The sequence below is a fragment of the Phyllostomus hastatus genome, unplaced genomic scaffold, assembly GCF_019186645.2.
Source record: "Phyllostomus hastatus isolate PE091 unplaced genomic scaffold, TTU_PhHast_1.1 phas_contig_283, whole genome shotgun sequence".
Lineage (NCBI taxonomy): Eukaryota > Metazoa > Chordata > Mammalia > Chiroptera > Phyllostomidae > Phyllostomus > Phyllostomus hastatus.
The window spans coordinates 4284670-4308248 of NW_025333833.1; the positions used below are offsets into that span (position 1 = coordinate 4284670).

A 23579-nucleotide genomic window follows, 5' to 3' on the forward strand; every position below is an offset into this window, starting at 1 on the left:
GACTTTAAGGGGGGCCATGTCCCCGAGATTACCACGGTAACATGTCCTGAACACGCCGGCCAGTTCCGGGGTCTCAGGGTGAGGCGATGACCCCAACGCCACCAGCGCGAAGCTCTCGCAGCGACATGTCTACCCCAGGGCCCCAGGGCAGCGCATTTAAGTGCAGAGAACGACATGCATACGATGTTGCATATAAATATTTCCTTTATTTATGGTTAAAATTTTTAAAAATAATTTTATAATTTTCTTCTCTTAAATTTCTTTAAAAGTAACATACTTTATTAAAAGAAACAAGGGAAATTTGATTTTTTTAAAAAGAAATAATCATCTTCATGGACAGGCAAGAAACCAGATTTCTACACCAACTAATGGAAGATGAACCACTGAGGAGTCCAGTGCTGAACCCCAAAACCCCAAAGAAGGACTTACGTACGTTAGGGCTGATTCTGTCCATCCGGCTGAGACATTTCCACCGCTGCCCTCTAGTCACTGCTGACATCCTAAAAATGCTCCTTTTCCTGGGCATCCTCTTTTGTCAGAAGATTCAGTATTTATTACATTATTTACATTAGCTGACATTTACAAAGAGTGGCGGGACCCGACACAGCACTCACCGCATGTGAGACCAATCTTACCAGTCCTACCAGTCTTTTTGAATGTTCTCGGTGAGCCGTCCAATTCAGCAATCAGGTTGAAATTTTCATAACTTGCAGGTGTCTTTGAGTATCTCTTACTCTGCTTCCTCCCTTCAAAATTCTTCCTAAACAGAACATTTTTGCTTCTTAGTGCTGGTCTGGTAGAATTTTTTTTTTAAAGATTCTGATACATTTTGGATTAAAATGACCGAAGAAATAACGCCTATCTAGGATCACTTCCCCCTTATAAATACTGGCATTTTCTGTTAGCCCGTTTCAAATTCAGAGTCCTGGTCACACGTCAAGAGGTCCAGGCGTGCGTGTTTCTGGAGAACCTCCGATTTCAGGACGAGAGCTTCCCCACAGGAGGATTTACTTTTACTCTGACTCGGCTGTTCCGTGTTAGTTAACTCGTCTTCTTGTTACAAAACCGGGCTGGATTAATGAGGACCCGGGCGTTTGGCCAGTGACCGAGGGACATCCCCAGGCTCCTGACTCGACAGTCACTCCCGTCGGCTGCCCCGACACTCGAGGGTTCGGCAAGCACCCGTCTGCAGGGTTCCATCGGGGAGCGCAACGCCAGCAGACTCCCAGCAGGCCGTTTTGCTGCCGTTAGCACTTCAGGGACAAGGGCCAGTGACAATGACCTTGGGGTGTGAGTTGCCTGTGGATTTCGTTCACGTGCATCGGGATCAGCCCCCCCTCATCGGAGGCCGACTGGGAGACGGACCCTGACTTGCGGCTGGATGATGGACATTTCCAAAACCTACGATGACCTCCTCCAGTGACTATGCCCAATTTTACGGTGCCGTGCTATGACGCTTTTCACACTGTTTAAAACCCCCATTTCCACAATTCCAATTCCAGAAAATTACTACACGTCCCCTTATACAGCCCAAAATAGGTTTACTGGAATGTTTTCGGTTGTAGCCCAAGGCAACGGCGTTCACAACACTTAGCTTTTGTTACACCCGCAAGCGTGTGGAGACGGCTTGCAGAGCAGCTGTAGTAACGTGAGAACAGTCTCGCGGACGCTGATGGGATGGCTACGTGGGCTTCCCCCCGCCCCGCCTGAATGCGAGCGCACCGGCCCAGGCCTGAGTCCAGTCCCCGTGCCACGGAGGCCCACAGCCCGAAGCACCGTTAACCGCAGACACAGTCAACCGGCAAGTGTCCGGTTTCCAGTTAGACCCTCGGACTACGGCGGAGCAGAGGCTGGTGGTCTCGGCCTGCGACGCGATCGTGAAAAGCACACTCCGCCAGAACGGAAGAAGGGATGGACGTTCTCAGTGCTCCAATTTGAAGTGATAGGTGCCCCTTAAAGGTTTCTCGAAGAAGTTCTGAAAGTTATATACATGTGTTTCATTTAAATTATGCAGCCATTTACTAGTATTCTTCTTGTCCCAGATTTTGTTTGACGAGGACCTCCGTCATCAAATCAGGTGCGGTATTTCATAACGGTAAGAACTGCAAGGGAAGAGAAACGAGGAGGAACATGTCAGCACCGGCCCACGTGCCCCATGAGAAGGCTGTGACAGCGGGAGTGTAGCCGCAGCCGCAGCCGCAGCCGCAGCCGGCTCTGGAGGCGGGCAGCGAGGACCGGGCTTCGCGCCGAGAGGGCAGAGGGCGAACGGGAACGGAGAGGCGAAAACACCGCAAAGCCACCTGCACGTCTGACAGTGGCCTTTGGATCAGATTACGGCAGAACCTTGGCATGCAGCCGCCGAGACACGGGGTCTGGCACGAATAACGCCCCTTTTTATTACATAAGAATCTTTATTACAAAAGCATAAGCATGTGGTTCTGTAACACAGCAATATCACACTCAAGCACACCCTATGACATTGTAGGCGAAATGTTCAAACTGCTGTCCATCTCGTGTGAGACATCCATGTATCCTACCAACCACACTCAAGCAGGCCTGACTCCTGCTGGACCCTGTATTTTTAAAAATATTTAATAACATAGGAAAATATTTATTTTTAAGAAGGTTTTATTTTTTGAGAGAGGAGAAGGGAGGGAAGGAGAGACAATGAGAGGGAGAGAAACATGGACCAAGTACCCCTCACAGGTCCCCATGTGGGGACCTGGCCCTCCACCCAGGCACGTGGCCCGATGGGGAATCAAACTGGTGGCTCTGGCTCTCAGGGTGGGGCTCACTCCACTGAGCCACACCATCCAGGGTGGGAACATTTTCTAGTATATTAATAAGAAAGTTAAGTAAATAATCTTAGTTTTTGAAAACCATGTTTATATGTTAAGAGGAAAAGAGAGTGTGTGTGTGTGTGTGTGTGTGTGTGTGTATGTGTATAATATATTAACAGTAACTACCTGTGTGTGGTAAGATCACAGTTGAATTCTTTCTTATCTATGCTATTCCACATTCTCCGACCTCTCCTCTGACAAGGAGAAGGTTCTGAGATGTCCCTAGTTGAGCCACAGCAGGCGGGAGGGAGGGACAGGACAGCACCTCTGGCGGGGACGGCTGCTGTGGTTGGCAGGGCGTGGCCCCAGGACGTCCCTCTTCTGGCGAGCATTTGGCTCAATCAACCCTTTCTTCGTGAGAAGCTTTCAGCCGCATGTGTGTGTGTTTAGCACCTCTTGTCAGGAGAGAATTCGATCTTTTCGAGGTGCAGAAGGGGCCAGGACTCTCTGGAGACGAGGGTGGCACCCACGGCGGTCCCACTGTGACCCCCCTCTGGCCCCTCGGAAGGCTTGGGCCCCACAGCCGCCCCTTGAGGTGCAAGCGCACAGCTTCCCTGGGCCCGGCAGGGGGTGGGGGGTAACCCCTCCACAGGGGAGGGGGTCCTTCTGGTGCGGTGCTGTGTGGAGGGCTAACCCTCGTCTGACTTCTCCGTGACAGGCTGCCCAGGACACGTCTCACTGGTGCCAGGAGGGGTTCCCTCGGCTGACTGGTGAGTTACCAGGGGATACCCTGAAGTCCGTTTTATTATTATTGTGGTATTTGCCAGTACCGTCTTAAGTTTTGAGTTTCATTTTTTTCCCTGGTAACTGAGCTTATAGTGACCACTTGTGGCCATTTGATATAATTACAGTTTGGGTTCTCTGGCGGACCAATGCCATTAGACTGTAACTCTGACATTATACACAGGATGGTGATTTTCACTCCAAAGAACAGAGACCACTGTGCCTTCTGACCCACTAAGGGTGTTTCCACGTGACTAGAAACCTTTGCAGAAGTGTGTGGACTCACTGTCTGAGACGTGCAGCTGTCTCATAGGGTCCCCGGCAGAAAACCAACCCCCAGTTTCAGGGTTAGATGGGGCGTTTTTGGCTTGGTCGCCCAGTACCGGGTCCCCACTGAATACCGTGTGGTGCCTGGGCCCTGAGTCACGTGGGAGAGCAGCCGCCAACCTAGGGAGCAGCACTCACTCGTAAGCACAAGTCAGGCCCAAACCAGTTTCTCGGCTTTAGCGGGCTGAGAACTAAACTTTTAAATTATGGGAGTCAAAATGCCAAAACCTCCCCTGGCTCCTCTTCGGGAAGAACCGGAGCCACTGATATCTATGTATCTATACCTGTATCTATACCTATACCTATACCTATACCTGTGAAACGTGGGGCTGAGTCGTGTAGGGCACAGCGGGCAAACACAAAGCCGTGGACCGAACCCGGCCCCCCACCTTGTTTTACCGGCCCGGCACCTTGCTTCTACCCGACGGCAGTGCCGAGCTCCCACGGTCCTAACATTACATCCGGCCCTTTGAAGGCAACCGGGAGGCTGGCGTGGCCCCCGGGGGGCATGAGTTTGACGCCCCTGGTGTGGGGTTTTATCTTTTGGGGTGGCCAAGAAGTCTGTCATGTTCTCTTCCTACGGTGGCCCTAGGAGCACTCAGCTGTGCCTGACTTCATCTGAAAGTGTTGTTAGGTTGTGTTGTGACGGCTGTCCTATGGGCGTGCGTTTGAAAAAAACTTACCGAAAAATTGGTGAATTTTTGTGCAGCCATTTTAATACTGGAGATGGAAGAAAATGTGCAACATATTCAGTGTATTATGCTTTATTATTTCAAGGAAGGTAAAAAAAACACCTGAAATGCCAAAAAAAAATTTATGCAGTGTATGGAGAAGGTGCTGTGGCTGATCAAGTGTCAAAAGTGGTTTGTGACGCCTCTTGGTACTGTTGACATTTTGGCCAAATTCTCTGCTGTGGGGCTGTCTCACACACTGGAAGATGTTTGGCAGCACCCCGGCCTCTGCCCACTAGAAGCCAGTGGTGGGAGAGAGCCAACATACTCAAAATATCCAAATCAATGAAGTTATTGGTGAAAATGAAAAATACGTCTTTTATTTTATGGAAAAAACTAAACGGACTTTTTCGCCATCTCAGTGAAAGGATCTCTGAAATATTTCAAAGAAAATTTTTTTCTTTACAAAAAGGGAAATTAAACTAATCAGGCCTCTTTGATATGTTAAAATTACATGGGAGCCCTGACTGGTGTGGCTCAGTGGATTGAGCGCTGGCCTGCGAACCAAAGGGCCACAGGTTCAATTCCTAGTCAGGGCACGTGCCTGGGTTATGGGCCAGGTCCCCAGTGGGGGCCGTGTGAGAGGCAACCACACGTTGATGTTTCTCTCCCTGTCTTTCTTCCTCCCTTTTCCTCTCTGAAAATAAATAAAATCTTAAAAAAAAAATCCTTTGTTTGTGAAAATCTTTGGCCATGGAAGTTTTTCTGTTTACCACCACCCTAGTCTGTGTCGGTTCTTGGTGTCTGCAGTTGTTCTGCTCTGTAAAGTCACCACACACACACTGGAGTCAGGGACCACTGCCCATGGCCCCCAGGAGACACGCGGGGTTAAATTCCTGCGTGCCCCTGGGTGCCACATTCTGTCAACCAACCAACACATAACCCTATCCGGCGTGCGTTTCTGCTTAAAGGCACCTTACGTAATACGCACTGTTGACTCAGTCGCGTTGACCTCCCCCCGGCCAGCAGCACTCGAACCCAGGCCTCGGGGCAGCCTGTGGCACCACCGGCCTCCTCCTCGGGGCGCTCACAGCCCTGCACTTAGCCGTGCGGGACGGGCTTCGGCGCTGCACCGGAGCGCCACTGGGAACAGGGAAACCACCGGCGGCACGCGCAGCACTGCGAGGAGCGTGCGCGGCCTGGACTCCGAGGGACAGCTGCTGACCCTCGGGGAGTGGGGCCGGGAGGCAGGGCACGGCCGCGTCAGACGTCTGTGCGTGGGCACCGTGCCTGTCAGGGACCCCACTTCTCACTGCTCGGGACGCCGTGGCCGTGAAAGGGGCTGAAGCCCCCGCCGGGGCTCCAAGTCAGCGTGGGCGCTACGGGGTGAACTCGGACCAGCCCTGTTTCTTTGTCACGAACCTCTTTTCCCTCTAAAAGGAGAGTATTAGCACGGGCTTTGTCAAATGGTTATTCTGAGGCACTCTCCAAATCCTCATGCGGTCCCTATAAACACAGGCAAAGGGGCCTTGGAGAGAAGGAGGGGTCAAAGAGAACCCTACTCTAAAGAGAACATCAAGGACATTAAAGACTGAAATCAAGCTCAAGCTCAATTCCAAAATGGAAACGAGACAAAAACATCCACCTGGGGAATTGATCTGGATCTGCCCTTCCAACACGGTTTTAAGTACAGGCTGCGCGCCTGAGCGTCGCTGACAAACGGAAAGTGGGTGACGTGGCCCTGGGGTAACAGCAGCCGTGCCTGCCCACGAACAGAGCACAAAGCGCTGGGCCCTGCGCTGACTCAGGGGCCACTTCAGAGAGCGACCGGGTCTGGGCCGGGTCTGGGCCGAGCGCTCCGGCCTCGGGCCGGAAGTCACTGGTTAACCCCGACGGCCGCACCAGGTCGACTGACGATACAGTAAAAGGGAATTAAGCTCCGAATCAAACGACAGTCCCCCAAGTTAACAGCCCAGTGGATACTTACTGATGATCACCAACAGAAGGATACCAGCAACCAGAGCCACGATGACTTTTATCTGCAACACACGAGAGGCAGAGGGAAGACGTTAACACTGACCTTGACCTTGCTCACGAGACTGACTGTTGTGTCAGCCACCGTGTCCCACTCTCCTCAGTGGACAGGCTCATCCCTGGAAAGGTTTTCAAACCTTTTCCACATGCACTTGCCAGCCATGTGTGTCTTTAGTTAGTAACCGGGGCTCCCCAGGTTTGACGGCTCTGCCTGCCGGGGTTCTGCTGTTCGAGGGCTCACAGCACAGTGAACAGCGCCGATCGCGGCCTTCTCGGGCCTGCACGCTGTGTCTGTGACTCCCTGCACTTACTTCCCCTAGGAGACCAGGAGCAGTACGGCATTCTACCAACTCCGCTAAAAAGCATCCGACGCAAATGACTTAGTGTACACAGTTCAAGGCGTCATTTTTGTAGCACTGTTCTCAAAGTACAGGAGAATTCTGTTAGTTTCTGTTGCTTTCTCCTTGGTGGCCGAATCTCTGTTCTGTAGAAGAGAACTTAGATTCTTCATGAACAACCTTCCGTCGTCGTGAATGACCTGGCTGAGAGCACGGTGAGTCAGCTTCGCAGCTGAGCGGAGGAACCGTAAGACCAGGCCCCAGTGAGCTGAGTGACATTTTGAGCTCACGTCATTTCTCTCTACGATGTCATCACATTCCTCATTTAATCCTAAAGTGCTCGGATTATGAATTGACTTGATTTTCCCGATGAAGTCAAATGAAAGTCTTATTTTCATCAAAGATTTTCACACGTAACTGACTGAAGGCAGTTCATTCAGAAGAAAAGATCCCCAGTCTCGGTGAACACGTGGCTGTTCACCACCAGCAGCAGCAGCCGCAAGCAGCCAGTGAGCTGTGTGTAAGCGGAACTACTGGTGACACAGTGGCGGTTGTAACACTCGGGGCAAGAACGAGGTGACCGGAAGACACAGGGACACTTTGCAATGTGGACACCAGGGACCTACTAGGGTTATCAATTATGACAACCGAAAACCGTAGAAACAGACGCAGATCAGACGGACATGGGAGGGACATTTCCAGTACCTGCCTGGTCCCCCTCAGACTATAAACTGAAATACTTCCCCAGCAAAGTGATTCAGAGAATACAGGGAAGCTTCACTTCTCTTATTTAACCTGAAAATGTTTCTGAAGTATTTGGAATTTCACAGCAGTTTCCACCTTCTCCCCAAACACTCGCAGTGCGCCCCGCTGACGCGCGGCGTCTCGGCAGACCCACAGGGAAAAGCACCGCTGGTGTCGCTGCTGCCGAAGCCCCTGGGCTGGCAGCTTCCCCCCTCGGCCCCGGCCCCACCGGGCGGGCACCCTGCAAGGGCAGTCGGTGCCCTCCCCGCCCACCAAGGCCCCCTCCGAGAACACCCTTCCAGGACCAGGCGCCTGGGTCGCAGGGGCGGGGAGGGGGAGGATGTGAATGGCTCACGGACCTGTTGTGTTCTTCCAAGCTAGTGTACGAAACAGAAAACTTCTATAGAGATAGACATCTGACGAAAATAGGAAATTTATTTTTTTCAAGAATTTAAAATAGATAATGTAAATTCTAGACAAGTGGGGGACGGGACACGTTTCTTTCCTAGGCTCCGTCCCCGAAAGCACGGGGCGGGGCCGCCACGGGCAGGCAGACCATAGTGAGTGAACCCGGGGCGAAGCCTGGAGAAACCCTCAGCACGCGTGAAGGCCAGTTTCAGAAACTTACCGCCAAACTTGAAAACGAGAGACTAAAAAACAATCAATTGATGCCTAAGATTTCAACAATGCCAGAAATGATACCCAGAATCGGGGGGAAAGGAAAGATTTGCTCCTATGCTGGAAAGTTTTAAGAGGGGCATTTTCTGTTTAATGATTAGTAACCATTCCTTGGTTTAAGAAGTAAATTCAGTTCGATAGAACGTTTTGCAGAAACATATCAGTACATAACAATTCTCACTTTTCCTTTTTAGAAATTTCCTTTTTATTTCTCATTTCTCTGGAATAATGAGGGACAGAGGAATTTTCTTCTTGGCCATACTCGCCATAATCTGACATATAATCTGCTTTTACGCCCCATTTACAAAATCCCATTTTTCTCTAGCTTTCACTTTATCTTAATATCTGTATGTAATGCTACAGGCTGTTCCCAAAGGTGCCAACATCAAATTGTAAGAAAAACTAGTGTTTCTTGTGAGTTGAGAGGTAGCTAACTTGTTCATAACCCGTGGACAGCCTCCTGTGAAGACGTGCGCGAACCCATCCTTCTGGGCACTGCCTGGTTTCTTCAGTCGCCCGTGCCCCCAGACCGTGAGTTCACCCAACAACTACTCACTGAGCCCCCGTCTGGCAGGGGCTCAGAACACCTGACGGAAAGCGAGGCGGCTGTAACCGCCAGGCCCTGTCACACCTGCGCACCATGCGGCTGGCCGGCCCCTCCCATCGGCCGCATCCCGGGTACTCACTTTGCATCCACGCCACCACAGCTGCCGGCGCAGTTGCTTGGATCTGTTGCTGAAAGCAGTTGCGTTATCCGATAAGCTTTCTGCATCACAGAGAGGGTGGGGAGGAGGATTAAACGACAAGACAGGATTCTGTTCTCCAGTCACGCAAAGACAAGAAGATATTGATTTCTACTTCTGCAAACGCATTCCCTTCTAAACGTGAACACCGTGCCCTCCCTTTCTTCCGCCCACGCCCTTTGACGTTCTGTGCGCTGAAAACCCCTCAAAAGCACGGTCACTGCCGGTCAGTGCCCTCCATCTACTGCTACAACAAGATGAAGACGTCTTTCCAGGGCTGCAGGCCCGTCAGGCAGACTTATGAACCCCGGTAAGGAAACACTCTAACAATTCAAGGGCCTGGCACACATACAGAGAAAATTGCCACGTGGAGGCTACATTCTTAGACAACACCATGAACGACTGATTTAGAAGCAAAAAAGAAGGAATTTTAAAAGAGGTTAAACAGGTTTTTTGTTTAAAAAAGTCTATTCCATTCTCAACTGATCAATTAAAGAAACGATGAAACAGTAGGACGAGTCAAAGTACAGGGAGCTCCAGTTAAAATGCTGCAGGAACCAAACACCCTTTTCCCAAGTCAAGGCCCCAAGTCTGGCTGGAACGACGGGAGCAGTGCGCCACCCGCAGACCCAGGTCAGCAGGACCGAGCCGCGCACGAACGGTCCGTACCTGATTTGTCCTGGAGTTCATCCAGTCGCTCCCCTCTCTCGATTACCTTGGTGATATTTTCTTGCATGACATCAATAACTTCGTCCACCTGATTCTGAACACTGGTTTTTTAAAAAAAAGATCAAACTATTAATTTTTGTTTTGAGGATTTATAATTTTTGGAACTTTCGTCAGACATGGCAGAAACAAGTAGCATTTGACTTATAGTGTCGTGCAGCCCTGACCTCGAGTCAAAGGGACGGTCAGAATGCTCAGTAACTGAGGGCGTGACTCCGTCATCGGCTACACTTTCTCGCCTGCAGGGAGCTGAGGCGTCGCAGGGACCCGGCCGTAGCCCGAGCTCACTGCACAGCTCACACACCGGGACCAACAGAGGGGCTAGCCCACGTGTGTCGGAAGCTTATGGAGAACACTCGGTTTCCCGGGTGGACGGCAGGGGCGTGCCAGGACACGGCTGTGCAGGGGGGTGTGACTCTCCCCTGTTCATCGGTTTCCCCTGACACGGCATTTCACGCACCTGGCAACACCTGGCAGGTTGGAGGCACCCATGATAGAGCAAAGAGGAAAACCTTTTTGTTGTTCTTCCAAATGAAAGTATGACTTCCTCCTTTGTATCAGGTGACAAGGGCCTGTTCTATCCAAATTTCAGACTGTTCGGTGAAGATTTAACGTAAATTCAAAGCTTTTAATAGTTGGTTTTCAGCTGCCTACTTTCCTCCCAGAATATACACACGCAAACATGTTTACTGTTTTAAGTGTCTATTTTCCTCTGCTGCTCCAATCACTGGACAAAACCACCTCATATTAATTTATGGAGTAAGTCACCAGGACACCCTGATTTCAGGCTTTCCAGACCCTGGGCAGAGAACCCACCTACGCAGTGGCTGACTCCTGACCCGTGGAAAACGCGAGATGATAAGTGCGTCTTGTTCCGGGCTGCTAGGTCAGGACAATCTGTCACGCAGCAACAGAAAATGGAAACATCTGTCTGGTCCTCGAATCAGTGCGTTGGCACCTTGGTCCACTATTTCAGAGCCCACGAGCTAGGATCAGGCTGAGTGTAGACGTCTTTCTTCACACCGACAGCTGCCGGACGGAAGTCCGAGCGCCTCCCCAAACAGGCGATACCCCACCCGGGACCCTTCCCACTGAGTGCCTTCTCCACAGCGGGCCGCCCGCCTGCGGCCGGAGCCCCAGCCTTCAGCTGTTCTTCCGCAGAAGGTCTGCAGAACTCGGTCCGTTTCCAGGGCTGGGTCGCTGCTGCACCCACCCCGATGCCCTTCCCGTGGGGACTCACATCCTTGCACCCTGAGAAACACTCACTGCGGCGTCATCCACCACCTACCAACAGCGTGATAGGTACACCACAGTATACCACTATGGTGCACGCTGCGAGTTCTAAGCTGAAAATTAATTAGCCAGAAAACCTAGATCACTACATGGATTAGGACAGTGACAGACATGCAAAAACTCTGGAAGGATAGAAAAAGACACGTGTACTTCAAAAAACTAAATCTGCTGCATTGTTTTTTTACCGTCATTCTGAAAGTGGGACTGAATCTACTGATTTAAAACCAAAGCAGACCTTGGTGTGCTGCTAACTACATGGGCGTGACATCAGGTGATCGCATTAACCACCACCAAGGTCTGGGAACTGCATTTCCTCAGCTACAATTCAGAGAGAATAGTAAGAATCACTGGGGCTTTAAAACCCAGCAGTTACAGTTCGTCTGTATCAGGGCTCAGCACATTTTTGTCTATGAAGGCCCGGGTAGGGGACAGACAGTCTGGATTTTATGGGGTCCCTGTTGCAAGTACTCCAACCTGCCTGTGGTCCGAAGGCAGCCCTAGGTAGTGAGAAAACACACAGGCATGGCTGTGTTGCAATAAAACTTTACGTACAAAAACAGTGGCTGGTGGGCGGTGGCCTGCCCACCTCCGGTCCACACAGAAAAATGACAACCGTTTAAACAAATGAGTATCTTGGAAACTTACTGCTTAATCTTATCATTCCTAGGTCCAAATCTTGGTCCAGACGGTCCCCTTCTGAAAGCAAAATAGCGAGCACACGTGAGTAACGAGGGCATGAAACACAGACACACACAGTGAACACGCATGCTCCAGCCCGCTGAGCCGGGGGTGCCGCGCAGCCACGCCTGCCCTGCCCTGCCGACACCTAACGCTGGCCGTGATGGACCCCCGCCTTCTGAAGGGTGTGGCTGCCAGAGAAATGAGGGTTCCTGCGACCCTCAGTGACACTCAGGATGTTCTTCTACTGATCGAACTCTGAAACACCTTAACCACCGAAGTGCCCGTGGGTATGAATAACAGCTTTATGAGAAAACTAAAACTATAATTCACTTTGATTTGGGGCTGTAATGAGTGCTTGTTATCAGGGATGGACAGAGAGAAAAATCCTTTCCAAACAAGAAACATCTGTCAGCAGGATTTCTGATGACTCGTCTTAAACTGAGTGACTCGGCTGATGGGAAACGCAGGCGCCTGAAAACGCCGACCTCCTCCCATTACTGTCTTTCTACTGCGGCTGAGCGCTACCCTTTTAACCAGTCTGTTTCACAGCTGAGTGCTGCTCTTTTAACCAGTCTGTTTTAAAATCCTGGAAAGAAAAAACACCTTTTATATATTTCAGGTAATTATTTATTCTTCTTCTCACGATGGAGAAGAAGGTGTACACTACAAATCTCAGAAGAAAAGAGATTCTGGGCTAACTGAACACCAGCTCCCCAGTGTCCCCTCCACGACACTGCGTGTCCCGGTGAACGTGACCACTCCAGGGGCCTCACGGGAGCGGCGTCACGTAGACTTTATCCTTCTGCGACCAGTCTCTTTCACTTGGTGTCATGCCTTCCTGGTTCACCTGGGTGGCGGCTGGTCTCAGAACACCCCTCCTTGCTAAGACTAACGGCTACTGTGCGTCTCCTCTCGTTTCTCTCTCCACCCACCGACGGGCCCTTCGGGTCCTTCCAACCGTTGGCTACTGCGAATGCTGCTGCTATAGACATGGGGGGTGATTTTAAAAAAATCACTTCAAGAACTCTGTTTGGTGTGTCTCCCTTTCCGCACCCAGACAGAACCACGGGGCGTGGAAGCTGCAGTGTGAACAAGGGTGCCGGTTCTACTGTCGGGCCTTTCGGCAGCTGCACGCGGTACTGGGGGGAGGGCCCTGCAGGGGCCCCCTGTTGCCTGGGGAGGGGTGTTTCCCACAAGGGCCTCTTGGTCATGTTCGGGCAACCACGTGTCTAACTGAAGCATCCAGCCCTCTCCTCGGTACTCGCTCCTTTCTGACAGGCGGCAGTGGCTGCAGACCAAGGCTTCTCACTGCACAGAGCCCTGCCCGCCAGCAGCGAGCTTTGTGACCCCGTGGAAAGCTTGTCTCTCGTGGACACTGTCTCCCACCACATCTAACCTTCCCACAGAAGAGTTCCTGCACTTGGATTTGTTTTGTGTCCTGTAGGTTCATTGCCTCATGGGCATCGACTGCTCTTCATATGATGTTTTTATCTGGGGAGGAGAAGCGTCTGCAAAACACTCCACGGCATCACGGCAGAGAGGGAGCCGGAGGTCCCCGCGCGGGCACGCCTCCACCTTCCTCCCCAGGGCCAGCTGCGGCGGCACGCGTCACCCCGACCTTGCGCACACAGACCCAGACCTGTGCGGGGGCCCTGCCTGAACATGACTCCGGAGGGCTGGTCAGGCCAGTTAATTCTGACAAAGTATCAAGGCCATTCAATGGGGAAAGAACAATCTTCTCACCAAATGGTGGTGGCATGATTGGGAAGCCACATGCGCCGCCCCGCCCCCCCGCCCCAAAATTATCCTTCACTTAGTCACACACAACAATTCAAAATATACCGAACTAAATGTAAAAGCCAAAACTATAAAACCTCTAGAAAAGAAGCACTAGAGAAAATCTCAGTGATGTTGGGTTTGCCAAAGATTTCTTAAATAAGCAAAAATAAATTAAAAAAAAACCCAATAAATTTATTTCATCAAAATCAAAACTTTGATTTTTCAAAAGATACTGCTGTGGAAAATGAAAAGATTTAGTTGCAAACCAGGAAAAAAATATTCGTGGGGAGTGCTGGCGAGGCTCCGGAGCAAAGAGGGCTCCCGCACAACGCTGTGGGAACATAAAAGGAGACACCGCTTCAGAAAACCGCCGCACCCACGAACCAGCCGTTCTACTCCCCAGTAATTACCCAAGAGAAATGACGGCAGATGTCCACACACTCAAAAAACCCTGTGTGGAAGTGTTTACAGCCGCCTATTTACAATGGCCGAATACTAGAACTACTCCAAACAGTCATCAATCAGCAAACGGATGAGTGAGCTGCAGAATATTCACACAGTGGAATGCTTCTCAGAGATAAAAAGAAGCAAACATACACGCGACAGCACGGGTGATCTCAAGATAAGCAGGCAGAGCACGAAGCCAGTAAAAAAGGGGGCCCAGTGTCTGGCTCCACGTGAAACAAAACTCGAGAAAACCCACACGACAGTGAGAGAGCAGGTCAGCGGTTGCTGGCGGGGGCGGAGGGGGCAGCGCTGGTGGAGGGGGGGGGGCCAGGAGCATGACAGAACCTCCAGGGGCAAGGAGACGTCTGACACGGGGCTGTGCTTACGATCTGACTGCGGTGATGCTGTCACGGGTACTACGTCCAAACTCGCATTGTGTATTTTGTATGTCCATTATATCCCAGTAAAGATGTTTAAAAACTTACAGAAAAAAGTCCTCTTCTTCATCTGAATCATCTTCCAAAAGATTTCTCTGCAAAAAAAAAAAAAGGACGTGAGTTTCCAGATTCCCAGGGCTCACCCAGTGTCAGGAGGAGTAATAAAACACGTTCTGTCCTGGTGGGATTCCTGAGCTCCAAGCCTCGAGGGGGGTAGGGGGGAGAGAGTAATTACATGTGCGTCACTGGAAGCTAAAGATCTGGAACCACATTTGCAGACTTCCTAAAGAAAATGCTTCTAAGAGGGGAACCCTATGACCCGCTCTGAGGCAGGGAGGTCGCTGAATGTGGTGTGGGAAGAAGGAACGGTGGGCGATCGGGGGAGCGAGTCCCTCCGCCTCCCCCTGCCTCCCAGCTGCTCTCCGTTCAAGTTCACAGACGGGCCTGAGCATCTCTATGTGCTGAGCACTGTTCCAAGCACCAAGGGCCAGCTTTGAGCACCCCACACAGGCCTGAGCCCTCACAGGAAAACATCTGGTGGGCATAAATGCCATGCAGAAAAAACTAAGAGTGATGGGACGGAAGGGGACTGGGTGACTAAATGAGACGAGGCTGCCATGGGAAGTCACTCTCCGGAGGTGACATTTAAGCTGAGATCCAGCTGGTGACAGAGAGCTGGGCAGAGAGCATTTGCTGCTGCAGGGAGACCGGCTGCAGAAAAAGCTCCACAGTGAGAATCACCGTACACATGTGAAGGGTCTGACTTCTCCTTTTAGAAATAAAACCCAGACATGATGAGAGTTCAGGTTCTCCAGCCAATATCTGTTTACAGGAAATCCACCTAAAACAAATGTCAACTAAAAGGTGGGGAAAAAGCAGTGGGAAAGATACAGCAGCAAATTCTAACAAATAGGATGTTAGAGTTAGCAATGTTAATATAAAGACAAATTTGAGGACAAAGGCATTAAACAATCGAATAAAAATATTTTACAATGGTAAAAAGCACAATTCACCAAGATTTACCAGAAATGAATGTTTATAATAATATGGCTTCAAAATATATTAAGCAAAAACTACTTAAATTACAAGAAGAAATGAATACATTCAAAGTTATAGGAAGATTTAACAGATTGTTCAGAGACAAAGAAACCAAGAAGACAAAAAACAAGTAATATAGAATTTAGAACTTTGTACTCAGCAGATTTTATTTTCTTGGAAATATCCAAGAGAAAGGATAAGCCACAAAAGAATTTTAATAAATTCCCAAAACTAAAGAAGTCACATTTTCTGGGCAGAATGCAATGGAAATTAGAACAAATAACAAAAGGAAATTTTAAAACCCTTTTTAAGTGACACATTAAAATGGAAATGGAAGTTGAGCAGACTAGTTAGAAATGAATGATTCTGGGAACATCACAGAACAAAACTGCAGGGTATGCTACAGGAATACTTAAAGGAAAATGTGATCTCAAATGCATTTATTTATGAAATGACAAAGACTGAAAAACATGAAATAGGCAATTTAAGATGGGTTATTCCTAAGCAACATACAGCCCCGGGAGTGTTAAAGATAAAGATTAATGGATTTGATTACATAAGCATTTACAATATGAAGAAGGTATCGTAAACAAGGTTAAATAGCAAGTAACAGATTGGAAAAAATAAAAATCTACAATATACTTTCAGATTAAAGGTCTGACATCTATATTACATAAGAGCTCTGACAAACCTGTACCAAAAAGACACGTTACAGAAAATCATCCAAGGAGAGAACTGACAATTCCCAAAAGATGAAGAAATAGCAATGACCACATGAAGAGATGTTCTAATTCAATAAATACTATGCAGGAAGATGCTTTAATTCCTTCAACAAATACTTCTAGAATGCTATTCTGGCTAGTAAGTAACAGATAATCATTACATTTATGACAGTTTATTTGCCTTAGTGGATGATGATACTAAAGATGAAGTGTCTGTATTATAGCTGTACAATGAGAAACACACATGGACACCAATGTTTTCACACCCATTCATTGAACAAACACAACTGCTGGAAACAAAACATTGGAAAAGTTTAATGGGACACAGTGAGATACCTCTTCACACCTACTTCGTGTTGGTGCAAAGATAATTAGTGTTGGTGCAAAGAAGTGGGTGTTGGTGAGAAATGCAGAGGAACTGGAACCTGCACACACTGCTGCTGGGGGTGTAAAAACTGCAGCCACCCTGGAAAACAGTTTGGCAGTTCCTCAAAACACTGAACGTGGAATACTTCCATTAGCAGAATTCAGCAATTCCCCTCCCGGGTATTTACCCAAGGCAAACGAAAACATGTTTACACAGAAACTTGTACTTGGGTGTTCACAGCAATGGCACTCACAATGGCCAACAAGTAGAAAGAACCCAAATGTCCATCAACTGATGAAAGAGTAAAGAAAATGTGGTATATCCATATAACAGTATTATTCAGCAGTGAAAAGGAATGAAGGACTAACACGTATTACAACATGGATAAACTCTGAAAACATTCTAAGCCAAAGAAGCCAGTTACAAAAGACAACACATTGTATAATTCCATTTCCATAAAATGTCCGGAATAGACAAATCTATAGATCTGCGGTTGCCTAGGGCTGAGGGGTGAGGACAATGTCGGGGGGGTGACAGCTAAAAGCTACAGGATGTCTTGCTGGGGTGATGAAACTGTCCTGAAATTGACTGTGGTGATGGCTGTGCCATTCTGAATTGTATGCCTCAAATGAGAGACAAAAATACAATAGAAAGAGACCTCAGAAGACCAACAAGGATATATCAGCCTTAAATGACGCATCAGACCAGACAAACTTAACTGACATCTATGAACTTTCCATCCCAAAATGGGAGAATGCACATTCTCAAGTACACACAGAACATTCGTAAGAATGCACCATATGCTGGGACACAAAACAAGCCTCAGTAAACTTCAGAAGACTGAAATCATCACATCAAGCACCTTTTCTGAGCACAATGGTATAAAAACTGGAAATCTGGAGTACACAGATATCAAATCATAAAGTTGGATATTTGAAATTTATAGAGAGATTTTGTGAGCCTGGCGCCAAAATGCATTTGGATGAAAAGCTGACCTGAATTGATGTTAGCTAATTTACTTACATGTACATTTTTAATTTCTATACTTAGAATGATCCGATGCTGAACTGAGAGACGTGTTAATGTTTGCAGGTGCTGCTCCAGACCTCCAACGTGCTGTTGTCTAAGATGCACTTGTAACCCTTCTAAGAGCTGAAACATTCTACAGTACAACCACATTTGGCTCCGGGGTCTGAGTCAGACATCACGTGTTTGAGGGACTAGAAAGAAGCCGTGCTCGGATTCCAGCTGAGTCACCGGTTCAAGCAGCACATACTGTTTAATGTTTACTATGATGGAAGTGGAATTAGAATACAGCCAGAAACTTTCGATTCTTCTAAAATCACAAAGGGAATGAACACATATTTTCCCTCCTTCTTTTTTTAAAGCCTAAGACGCGGAACTTACCCTTTCACTCTTCACAGAACCAGTGACATCGTCATCGTTTAGGTGGCGCTTGAACTTGGGTGGCATAGTTTTCAATCTAGGAGTGCTCTTCCGCTTCCCGGCAGAGTAAGGACTCACCGCCTTAAAGAGACAAGATTTCATCGGATCTGAGGCTTCGGGAAGAAGGTGAGGTACCTGCATCGGAGTCCAAGGCCCTGTGTGAAGGGGCCTCCTTCACTTCTCTGACTTCGAACCACTCCCTCCTCGCTTGCTCCTTTCCAGGGACCTCGCTCACACTAGGCTTTAACACACGGGAAACAGTATAAACCATGAGAAAATGGGTGTAACTTTCTCAGGAGAACATGTGGAGGAAATCAGTAACAAGGTTTTTGTAAGATTAAAAGGCAGATTACACAGGAGGGGAAAACAGGAGATGCTTCCCTGAAAGCAAGACATGAAATGCTTCAGGGTTTTAACTCGGAGTCAGAAGACAGGGGGACACTTCTAGTTCTCACTGTAGGTTAGCTGCTTGGGCGATTCTGTGCCCTCGTGTGTAAAGTAGTGCTTTCCAGGCTTCTGCGTGGACTTGGGAGGGTCTCATCAGGTAATACATGCAAACACGTTCTGTAAACGGTAACATCCTGTTCTGAAGCATGGCACCAGTGTTCCAAGGAAAGGGAAATTTGGTCAGTCCTGTTCAACAAACAAGTTTCTTTTTCCCCAGCAGAAAGTCTCCTGCCTTTTATATGCTAATGTGCACTGTGCATTGTGACTGTCCAGAAAAACGCTTAGGTATGCAACAGACTCAACATTTTCTTGAGAAAAGGCTGACATATGCAGACATGAGTTTTCAGTGTCTTGGGCTGGAAGATGGATGAATAATGAGAATAGCTAAGGTTTTACTGTATGCTTGGCACTGAACTCAGGGATTTATGTGCATTTTCTGTTACTCCTTGGAAGTAGGCACTAGAAAACTAAAAAAGCTAAGGCTTAGTAAAGATAGGTAATTAACAGTGTTAGCCACTCTGCTCGTGGAAACAGCAGAGACACAGGCCTAGATGAATCCATGGCTGTGCGCGATCAGTTGTGATGTTTATTCAGTTAGTTGCCCTTCAGGCTGCACAGTTGTGGTCTAGAAAGCCCACTTCCCTGTAACAACCCAGCAGCCGTCCTTCCCCTTCCACAAGAAGAAACCGAAGACGATCTTAAAATTAGGTACAGCTAGATGTTAGTTTGTTGGTTAACGTTACAAAAATCAACAAGCCCAGCACCCAGTTTCATAAACCAAAGCAATATTTTAAGTTGGCTCCCTGTCAAAACAAAATGATAGACACTTTTCTTTGATAAGAAATGCTCCCAAACCAGAAACTTGACCACATGTAACAAAAAAAACAAACTCTTGCCACCTGAGTAAACAACTCCAGAGTTTATTTAACAATATTTCTGTCACATACAACTGGCCCATTTCATTCCTGATTTTGATTTCAGAATAATTCATTCATGCAGAAATGTTACGGAATGAATGGAAAAACAAGTGACAAAGGAAGCAATGAAGAACTGAGTTTTTCTTTCCATTATATTTGAATTTGTTTGCATGGTAAACCCCACAAAGGGGCTACCTCGAACATCTCAAAGCAAGTAACAGCCAGAGTTACGTAATATCTTAATAAAATATACAACAAAGCTACAAGCTTAACGGTGAGCAAGACCCATGTTGAGGTCCCATAATCCAAGATCAGCCTCAGGAAAGCAAGAAATCAGCGTCTGACAAACAGAAAAGCCAGCAGCAGGCATATTAATTAACTATGCATCATGAACCACAGGGCAACTGATGATATTTGTACCAAACAACTCTTAGGAAAAAAAATGACGTTTAGAAATCAGACTTATCCATATTCTACCTAAAATGATTTGTGCAAAAAGCACATATGCATTCAGGTGTTTGTGCCTAGGTCTATGTGTAAATAAGAGTCTTCATGATGTATTTTAGCACGGAGGGCAGAACACCGGTGCACAATTCACCCCCTAAAAACATCATCACCGTCTGCTTCTTATGTCATCCTCCTGCGTTTACAACGTGATGTATGTATTTTTGGAAGAAGCAATACGGTGTTCAGGGGCTTTAATAAGTAACACACTTCTAATGCGTTGTTTAATAATGTTGGCAAACAAGTAACAGAAAAACCCTGTGTCTCATTTCACACAGGCTTGCACCCGAACAAGGAAAGAGGCTTTCCTTGTTCCTGCCTCCTCCCCATTTCCGACTCCACTTCCCCATCCTTGCCCGCAGTCTCCGCGGGTGCAGTTTCCGGAAATCAGTGACTTGAATTGGGCGCAGCCTGGAGAGGCTGCTATTCCCCAAACCTGCCAGTGCGAAGACTGCCCGCACCTGCTGGTCCTTGGAACCGAGCCTTTTAAATCCTGACACCAGCACAGCCCTCCGGCCAGCGGGGCCCCACCACCCACCCATCTGTCGCCCCGGTCTGCTCCCAACTCGCGGCTCTTCGGCTCCCAGACACCCGCCCTCGCCCGCACACCAGTCCTCGCCGCCCTTCCTCCCGGCGCCCCGCCCGACGCCAGTCTCCTCCCGCTCGGGGCTCCCTCCTCGGGCCGGTCCCGCAGCCCGACGTTGACGTTGCGGGGCCGGGGCGTCGTGTCCGTTTCCTTCCTCCTCACTAGCCACCCCGCCCCACGACCGGGCGGAAGCCTGTACCTGAGTCTCCCGGGGAGGTCTCGGGCGGCTGGAGGAAGGGGCGGGGAGGGGAGGCACACGACGGAGAGCGGAGGCAGTGGGCGCCCACCCGGCGTCGGCCGCTGCGCCGCGCTGCGCCCCCGCTCATCGAGCCTGTCGGCGCTCCTCAGCCTGGTGCCAGGCGGATGGGGGCGGGGCCGAGCAGGGGGCGGGGCCAGGGGCGGTGATCGCCGAAGGAGTCGATTCCACCCTCAGCTCTTTATCGGGAAAGGTCCAGGCCGCGGCGGAGTCCGGACAGGGATCCCCAGGGTTGTATTGTGCTTTGAGGGAGGAACGACAGGTTCCCACGCAGGTCGGGCGGGAGCGGAGGACCTTCGGGGAAGGCGGAGGCAACTCTCGGAAAGTCACTCGGGCAGGCTGATGAGACCTTTAGGAGGAAGCCGAGGAGACGACGAGGATGGGGGCTCGAAGCCCCAGACCGGCTTCAGATTGGCTAGGGATTTTCTTTTTAAATTTTTATTTTTTATTTTTAGACAGAAGGGAAGGCGGGGGAGAGGGAGAGAAACATCAATGTATGCTTGCCTCCCACGTGGCCCCCACTAGGGACGTGGCCCACAGCCCCCCGGCGACTCTTTGGTCCGCAGCCCACGCTCAGTCCACTGAGCTACGCCAGCCAGGGCCGGCTAGGGATTTTCTGAAGGGACGTATGTGTGATCCCTTGTTCATGGAATCAGAATTAGATTTGGAGAGAGAGAGGGTTTCTAATGCGGGCTCCTGGTTTTAGACGTTAGGAGTCTCCGGTCCAGCGTTGAGAGGTGGCACAGCTAGTTTGGGGCGAGGACGCAGTGTTCCTCCCCCTGCATGCTTTGGAGTTCTAACCTAAAACAACTGGATCCAGACACTAGGCAGACACGGGGACCCTTAGGCTTCAGGAGGGAAACCACCGTTGCAAGGCCACTCCGCTGTCCTACCCGCTGCCCCCACTGCTCCCGCGCCAAGTTAGTGTCACGTTAGCCTGCGGTAGCTGGATGCAGTAATCCAAAATTACTTTTATTTATCCATTCCACCCACACGCCCCAGTTGCATTGCTTTACTCATTACCCCTCCCCCCATTATTTGTTTGCTACAAGTCTTTCACTTTATGGGTCCTCTGTTGTTTTAGTGTTTTAACTTGGTGCATGTTTAAATCAAGCCCCACGCTGTAACTAATTGAAAGATACTTTGACAAGGATACTCTCAAGTTAATTTTGCAGAATCGAATCACCTGAAAAGTCTTAAAAACGACTGATTTAGTTGGCCTGGGGTGTGAATTGAAGCTTCTGAAAGCCTGGGTGTAGGTTCATGATGGGTCAGTCTACTACTGGGCCTAAAGGGTAGACCTTGAAGGGAAGCTTCTAGTTTCTCTGCCTGGGCTTGACCGTGAGCCTGCCCCAGACTCCACAGGTGACCCAGAAGTTATTTTTTCCGTCTGCAGTTGATTTTATATTTGTTTATTTGCTTGTTATGGGGTGCTTCCCTGCTTTGGTGCCACAGCCAGTGAGAGCTTTCACCTGCTGCAGCCTCAGCCCTTCTTACACAACTGAAGGCAATGTGATTACTGCGTTCTACCGCCATGCCATTGAAAGCTTTTATGAATAAACCATTGTTTTTTTTAAAAAATGTAATTCTTTAGTTTCACCACCCATTTTGGTATAATTGCTTGGAGGAAGGGTAATGTAAGCCCCACCTTTGAATCACCTGAACAAAGTTCCTTTCACTATGCCCAACATTCCTGAAAGCTTAAAAAATGTCACTGGGTGGAGTTAATATAAATCATCTATATCAGTAAGCCTGAAAGAATATGAATAACACTGGACTTAGAGTCAGAACAGGGTTTGGGTCTCACCAACTTGAAGGATTTATTCTCCGAGGACAGCAAGCACTGTTTACCATCTTTATATGCCCAGGTATTTTAACAGAATACCTATCACATATCTTATGGATGAACTTATTCCCTTTGATATATTACCATCTGCAGCAAGTAATTGAAGGGTACCTTTGGTGGAACACCTGATTTTTATGTATTGAATGTTGTTCTAAACTCCTTTTTTTTTTTTTGGGTGGTGGTGGTAGAAAACTTTTATTATGGGCTGAGGACAAAAAACATCCAGTCAAATGGGATCCACGAGATGCTCGTAGATGTGCTGAGTGCTAGAATTGAGGAGAAAAACAACTTGTTTTCCAAAGTTTTTTTCTTTTTCTTCCAAAGGAACGGAAGTTTTTCATTAAATGATGGAGAAAAACATTGTAATCTTTTCCAGTATCCAGGCTGTGAAAAACAAAGACAGGATCCCCAAGGAGGCCTTGTGACAGTCCTCGTGTAGGGGTCTGATGCACCAGGCACCAGCCATCGCCCTTGGCAACACTCCTTCATCTTTCCTGGTGTTTCAGTTTTAAACTGTTATTGCCCACTGGCCCCAAAGTCACACAACTTGTCGTGTACACTGTGCCCTTACCTTTCCCCATCAAAGTGGCTGTAACCGCCTAGCAGTGCACGCGTGCCAGGAAACCAGTGTGCCTGTGGGTGTGCACGTGACACAGCAGGAAACTGCTGAATGGAGAATCCTGGGAATCAAATAATCACACTCAGATGAGGCCTGGATTCACTCTGTCACATAACTTTTAATTTGTTTTTGATGAGTTGGAGTTTGGCCTCAATTAGAAGTTTGTCCATCCCATGAATGCAGAGTAATAATGTATGAGGAAATTAATTGGCCAATCTGAGTGCTATACAAACTGAAATATACTATTATAATCATAGTATTACTAGGCTATTATAATCATGTCACCCACTGGGACCCTGCATGATGCTGCAGCTAAAGCTGCCTCAGACACTCCTTCCCATGCTCCTTCCCTTGGGTGGGGAGGAAATAA

General features: G+C 48.7%; 1 protein-coding gene across 2 annotated transcripts; it reads right to left on the reverse strand.

Annotated features, from left to right (window-relative positions):
• Window positions 1-778: 778 nt before the first annotated feature.
• Window positions 779-20844, reverse strand: VAMP4 (vesicle associated membrane protein 4). 2 transcript variants are annotated; one of them, XM_045838676.1, is made up of 8 exons: window positions 20688-20844; window positions 17996-18115; window positions 14510-14556; window positions 11763-11813; window positions 9768-9868; window positions 9042-9121; window positions 6549-6600; window positions 779-2102 (listed from the first exon to the last, which is right to left on the reverse strand). In XM_045838676.1, the coding sequence occupies exons 2-8, from the start codon at window positions 18059-18061 to the stop codon at window positions 2074-2076; spliced, it is 426 nt and encodes a 141-aa protein (XP_045694632.1). In that variant the 5' UTR covers window positions 18062-18115; window positions 20688-20844; the 3' UTR covers window positions 779-2073. The 2 variants fall into 2 exon arrangements, with proteins under 2 accessions (XP_045694632.1, XP_045694634.1); XM_045838678.1 differs by lacking the exon at window positions 9042-9121.
• Between the last annotated feature and the right edge of the window lie 2735 nt (window positions 20845-23579).